The sequence below is a fragment of the Chrysochloris asiatica genome, unplaced genomic scaffold (assembly GCF_000296735.1).
Source record: "Chrysochloris asiatica unplaced genomic scaffold, ChrAsi1.0 scaffold00003, whole genome shotgun sequence".
NCBI classification, from domain to species: Eukaryota; Metazoa; Chordata; class Mammalia; order Afrosoricida; family Chrysochloridae; genus Chrysochloris; species Chrysochloris asiatica.
Window position 1 is genome coordinate 23,803,228 of NW_006408521.1, and position 6,639 is coordinate 23,809,866.

The 6,639-nt window shown below is 55.4% G+C and overlaps 1 protein-coding gene across 1 annotated transcript; it reads right to left on the reverse strand.

The window, feature by feature from the left end:
- Positions 1 to 529: 529 nt before the first annotated feature.
- SFRP5 (secreted frizzled-related protein 5) lies at positions 530 to 5,792 on the reverse strand. The gene is made up of 3 exons (XM_006831225.1): positions 5,244 to 5,792; positions 3,258 to 3,335; positions 530 to 920 (listed from the first exon to the last, which is right to left on the reverse strand). The coding sequence occupies exons 1-3, from the start codon at positions 5,764 to 5,766 to the stop codon at positions 577 to 579; spliced, it is 945 nt and encodes a 314-aa protein (XP_006831288.1). The 5' UTR covers positions 5,767 to 5,792; the 3' UTR covers positions 530 to 576.
- Between the last annotated feature and the right edge of the window lie 847 nt (positions 5,793 to 6,639).

A 6,639-nucleotide genomic window follows, 5' to 3' on the forward strand; every position in this document is an offset into this window, starting at 1 on the left:
CCTCAGCAGTAGCAATAATTTACTCATCATTGGGATGAGGAGGTGTGGAGGCTGAGCAGTGAATCCAAGCTGCCATCCATGAAAGGGGGAATCTGCTCAAAGATCTAGTCTTACACTAGGTCCCTGGAGCTCTAGGAGCACAGGGCAGAGATGGGAGGCTGGGGGTCTGGTTGCAGGGTTTTGTGATCTTAACTTTTTCCTTTGGAAGGTTACTATGAAGGTTCACAAAGCAACTGTGGGGGAGGGTAACAGCTCCCTGGAGTAGCTCAGCCTAATAATATGAGACCCTCTTCCAAGATGAAGCCCCACCACCAGCAGAGGGGAGCAGACACAGCTCATCTCTTGAAACCACTTCCTCAGGCTGCTCAGAGCCCCTGATCCCACTTTTCTTGTTCCTAAGGAAAGATGCACAAGACCCCCCAGGTATACCTGGTGGAGAAGCACACAGCCCCAGCTCCATGCCCATCCATTAGGACCTGTGGGTCAGCAAGGGGGAGGAGTGAGACCAGGGGGGATGAGAAGGGAGGGGGCAAGGCACATCTGGCTGTAAGGGGGGTGGGCAAGAAGGAGCACCCTTCAGTGAGGGTCTGCCCCATAGAAGAAGGGGTAGTAGAGAGAGCAGGGGTAGGAGAACATGAATTTGACCGCGAACTTCATCTCCTTGTTCTTCTTGTCCCAGCGGTACACAGCCATGAGCAGCAGCTGTCCGTCCACCTTTCGGCCCATGACTAGGAAGCTGCCTGCCAGGCTGTCCAGCTGCGGGCAGGGGCAGCCTGCACCATTCTTCATGTGCAGCACCAGCCGCTTGGAGTCCTTGCGCTTCAGGGGCCCCGACTTGAGCAGCTTCTTCTTCTTTTGGGATCCGATCAGCTTCCTGTCTCCATTCTCCATCTTGATCTCCTTGATGCGCATTTTGACCACTGTGGGAGGGAGGGACATGCTCTCAGGACCTTGGTGACCCCAGCATTGCTAGACCTGTGCTCTGGGAGCTTGGGAGGGGTGAGTGGAAAGTGTGCATTTGATTCTTTCTGTACCTCTTCTCTTGTGCTGAACTTTCACTGGTACTGTTCATTCCGCCCTCTAGGTACCAGAGAGGGAAAATGAGGTTTGGAGAGGTGGTGACCTGCTTGAATTGTAGAGTCTGCAACTCGGGTTTCTTACTGTGTGGTGTGCGTTTGTGTAGATTGGAGTGCACAGGAGTTTGACTTCATCAGTGGTGGGCTGGTAAATGTTTAACACTAGACTCGGACAGGAAGTAGACTTGATATTTACCCCTGGGGTAAATGCCCCACCCGATCACATCACTGAACAGGGAAATGGAAAAAGATATGGACCACCAGCTCCAGCACACTATGCCCTGTGTGTGTATGTATGTGTATGTATGAGAGTATGTCTGTGGTCCGTGTTGTGTGCGTATGAGCACGTCTGTAGCATCTGTGTATGAGAGTATGTGTGGGTATGTTTGTATGTGTGTAAGCACATCTGTGGTCTGTGGAGTGTGTGTGAGTATATGTCAGTGTATGTGAAAGCATGTTTGTGGTATGTATTGTGTGTGTATGTGGTGGGGGGTGAGGGGAGGTGGTTGAAGGCAGGGTTTGTGGACAAAGAGTCACAGTCCAGGCCCTTTGAGGTGGGTAGTCTCTTACTCTGAGCAGCCAGGAGGAATAACTTTGCCCACTTAGGGAAGGAAGTTTCATAAAATCCCTTTCTCTCTGATACCTCCCTCCCGCATCACCTCTCCCACACAATAGCAGTATTCTCTTTCCAAACAGACTGACTTCAGGAAAGACACCTTTGAAGCAAGGACAGTGTTATTAGTTCTTCTTTATACACAAGGAGGCTAAGACACAGTATAAGGAGCTGGCTTTGTCAAAACCACATGTTGGCAGGACTGTCCTGGGCACACGAGCTCCAGGATGTCGCTGGGCAGATAGGTGACCACAGCTCCTCAGCCAGACGTGTACTGGGTGCTAGGAAGAGGTGCCCAGGGGTGAGGATACTATGCTAACATCCTGGATCCTATCCCCCAAGCCCATTTCCCCATCCATCTGAGTGAAGCATGCAGTCCCTAAAGGGACAAATCCATCTGCGGAGGACCTCTGGACAGGAGTCCTGCTGGTCATTGTTTCTATGACCATAGCCTTGAAGGGGCTCCTGAAGCCCCTGAGATGATGAGCAAAGAGAGGTGGAAAGCAGATTAGAGGCCTCAGGGGAGGGGACAGGGGAAGGGACGACTTAATGAGCATGCTGTGCACCATTGAGAAATCCTGTACAGGCCTTTGGAGAGCAGCAGGTGGGTTTCAACATCCGACCTTGTGGTGAGGTGTCCAGTGTTTATCCCACAGCACCACACCAGTGGGCTCTTAATGGGTATGTTATTAAGTGCTGTCAGGTTGGTTCCAACTCATAGCGACCCTGTATAGGGTTTCCAAGGAGTGGCAGGTGGGTTTGAACCTTGACCTTGTGGTTCAAACGGACTTTGTGGTCCAGTGCTTATCCCACAGTGTCACAACAGGACTCCTTACCAGGTATAGGGTTCTTTATTAGAAGAATGTTCTGGAGCTAGTTTGTGGTGATACCTGCACAATTTGAATGTCCTAAATGCCACTTTAAAATGGTAAATGTTATGTGTATGTTACCACAATACTTTGTTGTTGTTGTTAAGTGCCATCAAGTCAGTTCAACTCATAGTGACCCTGTGTAGGGTTTCAAAGGAGCAGCTGGTGAGCTTGAACTGCTGACATTGAGGTTTGCAAGTCCCGTGCTGATCCAACAGCGCCACACCAGGAGTCAGTCTACCACAATACTAAGGGGATTCAAAGTTTGTGGGAAAGTGGAATTGAAAGATATTCAATTATTTTTAAAAGCAGTGTTCTTCTCTGGGGAGCAGTTTCCTGCTTCTCATCAGATTTGAAAAAGGTCCATCATGCAGAAACTGGAGATTCACTGTGGTGGGTGTGGACTGTGTGTGGACTTCGTGTGTCATAGAGGAGGGGTGGGCTGGGGTGGGCACTGTGTGGACTGCGTGTGGACTGCGTGTGTTGTAGAGGAGGGGCTGGACTGGGGTTGGCATGTGTGGACTTCGTGTGCCATAGAGGAGGGGCTGGGCTGGGGTGGGCACGTGTGGGCTGCATGTCATAGAGGAGGGGCTGGACTGGGGTGGGCACGTGTGGGCTGCATGTCATAGAGGAGGGGCTGGACTGGGGTGGGCACGTGTGGACTGTGTGTCATAGAGGAGGGGCTGGGCCCACACTCACCAAAGTCGCTGGAGCACATCTGATCCATGAGACCATCAGCGCTGTGTTCCATCTCACACTGGGCACAGATCTTGGTCACTGAGGAGAGAAGGTGGGGGTCGAGATGAACAACAGGTGAGGGCCCTGTGGTCCCAGTATCCACTTGGGGCTCAGGCTTCAACACTTACCAATCATCCCTCCCCTCCCCGCCCTCGTCTCCACCCACCACCTCATCAAGGGAGGGCTAGGGTAAGGGCATCATCACCATTCTGTGCCTTGTCTTCTCAATGTGATCTCACTCCATCTGCAGCCCGAGTTATTACTCCCGATTTAGAGAAAAGGAGACTGAGGCCCTGAGAGGTTACCCAAGTTTGCAAAGCTTGAGAAACAGACTTGGGATTCAGGATACGGGACTCCGCGTCTGGTGCTGGGGTTGGAGTGTTTACAGTCTTTCCCAGAAAACTGATGTGGGCAGGGTCCGGCAGGTGGGGGGGAGCTCCTCTTTCAAGTGGGGAGATTAACACTTCCAATTTTTCAAAGGAAGCCAAAATTCTTAATTTTTATATGAAATATTCTGCATTTTATCTGTTGGCCACCCAGACATTTCAAGCTGTCTCTAGTCCTCTGGCTACTCTAACACCCTCCCTGCACCTGACCACTGCTCAGGGTCTCCTATGTCTCTGCCTTCAGATGGGCCCCATCACTGGGGAAAGGAAAGCTCAATGAGGGTGGGGAGTGTGGAGGGCAGGGTCAGGTGGAAGGGCCCCTCTGAGCATGGATCTGGGCTGGGGACTGTGATGTCACTTCCTCCCCTGCCCCCTCAGTCTCTGTCTGATTCCCAACTTCATGAGTGGGGATTCTCTTCTTCTAATCTTCCCTATAGTCACTGGACAGCTCCCAACAGCTGCTGCCAGAGAGAGGCTTGGTAGAAGTGGGTGACCTGGGCAGGAGGCATAGGGTTAGCCCTGAGGGATGGGATTGTTGTCTGGGAGGATGTGAGTGGTGTGGGCCACTCATGAACAACATGCTTTGTGGGGAGCAGAGAGCATGGAAGATGTGAAAAGGAGGAAGAGGTGCTGCCCCTAGGGGGTGTCTCTGCCTTGGGCAGCTTAGACCCTCACTGAGCGCCCATCCGATGCCACCATTTACCCTCTTGTCTGGGGCTTACCAGGCTGGACTGGGCTCCAGAGGAGCACAGTGAAAGGAAGAGCACTGGGGTAACGGGACTGGGGCTGGATTAGGAATTCTGAGGTTTTACAAACCCCAGATCACATCGTATTTTACAGCTAGGAGCACCAAGATTCTGAGAAGTTAAGCACCTCTTCCCGGAATTCCTTGTTAGGGGCCGAACCTAGCTAATCTCTCTCCGCCCCGGAACCTCCTCCCCCCCGCCCCCCAGAGGTTTACCCAAAGGACTCCAGCCCAGGGAACTGGGAAGAGGGTGGGAGAAGTTCCCTAGGCAGAACATGAGGGTCGCAATAGTCCAGGTGTACGCTCATCATCTGGCTTCTCTTGCCCGCCTCTCCCCTCCCTTTCTCCTACAAAGGTCCCAGCCCAGAGCAGCAGCGACGCCTCGGTGCCCTAGTGCAGGGCAATGGAGATGAGAGGCATTGTTTGCAACCACCACATTCTCGTACTGAGATTTATAGGGACGTCCCCAGATAGTAAGGACCCTAGGGATGCTCCGGTTTGGGGAGGTGGGCGATGCGGGGGGCGTCGAGAGTCTGCCGGAAGGGAAAACAGGTGGAGTAGGGAGACCCAATGGGAATGTCCGCAGCCGCAGGAAGCCACTACGCGGGCACAGGGCCGTTTTGGAGGTGGGGCGTCGGGAAGGCTGCGGGGAGCCCCGCGCACACAGGGCTGGGCGAAAACGTGTGTGTGTGTGTGTAGAGGATGGATCTCTATCGGGGACTCTCAGAGCTGCTCTAAAGGCTGGGGAGAGGGACCAGGACACCTCTCGGGCGTCCAGGGCCGTCGGAGTGCGCGGGGCGACGGCAGCGGCGCTACCTGGAGGCGCAGTGGCAGGCAGGTGTCCGTACTGCACAGCGATGCAGAGGTCGTTGTCCAAGGGGAACTTGTGGCAGTGCAGCATCTCGGGCCAGGGGAAGCCATAGGCCTCCATGAGCGGCGCGCAGCCGGCGCGCACGGCCTCGCAAAGCGAGCGGCACGGGTAAATGGGTCGGTCGAGACAGACGGGCGCGAAAAGCGAGCAAAGGAAGACCTGCGTGTCCGAGTGGCAGCGCTTGGCCAACAGCGGCAGCCAGCTACTCGCCTGCTGCTTCACCTCGGCCAGGCTCTCGTGCTCCAGCAGGTTGGGCAGCCGCATGCGCTTGTAGCCCACCGTGTGGCAGAGCGGCAGGTCAGCGGGGATGTCGAGGCACTGCGGCGGCTTGGAGTAGGAGCGGCCGTGCAGCGGCTCGGCCTGCCAGCCGTAGTAATCGTACTCCTGGCCGCGCACCGGCGTCGAGTGCAGAGCCCCCAGTAGCAGCGCCAGCGCGGCGGCCCGCGCGCCCCCCGTCGCCACCCGCATGGCCCTGGCGCTTGCTGCGCAGAGCCCCCGGCCCCGCCACTCCCCTGCAGCCGCTGCCGCTGAAGTCACCCAAGTAGCTGGCTGCCTTCGCCTCGGCTCCTGAGCGCACCGAATGTTCCTGGCGCCTCCCACCTTGGGGCTCCTGTCCCGGCCTTGCAGCGTGCCGCAACCAATCTCGGCCGGCCGCCCCAAGGCGGGGGCAGGGTGGAGCCCCTTGAGCCCCTCCCGCCCCATTCCCGGGCGTTCCGCCCACTGCCCAGTCGTGCGCCCCTCTCCAACTCGCCAGTTTCCTTGCCATGGCTTCGACCTGGCCTGTGCCCCTCCCTGAGATTCCCTTACCTCCCGGGGCATTTTCCTCGCTCCTCAACCTCTCCATCTTACCTCCTTATCTCTCCGCCTCAGCCTCTTCTGTTCCTTTTCTCACTCACTTCACTTGCTTATCGCTGCGCCTGGGCCTTTCCCCTCCGCTCTGTTTTCTCTTCCCTGACACCTCGGTTTCCCATTCTCCCTCTGGCTGCCCTCACCATCCTGGTCCAGGCAGGCATTTCTTCACTCCGTCACTCTCAGACCTGCAGCGTTTATTGAGCTCGGTGCCAGGCACCCTGCTAGTGGTCGGGGAATCAGAGATAAGACCCCAAATCCACCTCCAGAGATTGCAGCCTGTAGGGTGAAGATAATCATGGCTTTTAGTGAGCATGCTTGACAAGAGTCAAATGTCAGGGTCGCTGTGCGGCACTTCACAACCTTGTTGTTGTTAAATGCTGTCGAGTCGATTCTGACTCATTGCGACCCAGGGTTTCCCCGGAGCAGATGGTGGGTTTGAACTGCTGATCTTGTGGTTCGAAGTTCAGTGCTGATCCTACAGCGCCACGC

Bases quoted from the DNA above. Each gene is read 5' to 3' on its own strand.
- SFRP5 (XM_006831225.1), bottom strand. From the start codon at position 5,766: ATGCGGGTGGCGACGGGGGGCGCGCGGGCCGCCGCGCTGGCGCTGCTA. The intron at 3,336-5,243 runs GTAGCGCCGCTG...TTCTCTCCTCAG, and splicing joins GCCTGCCACTGCGCCTCCAG to TGACCAAGATCTGTGCCCAG. The intron at 921-3,257 runs GTGAGTGTGGGC...TCCCTCCCACAG, and splicing joins GATGTGCTCCAGCGACTTTG to TGGTCAAAATGCGCATCAAG.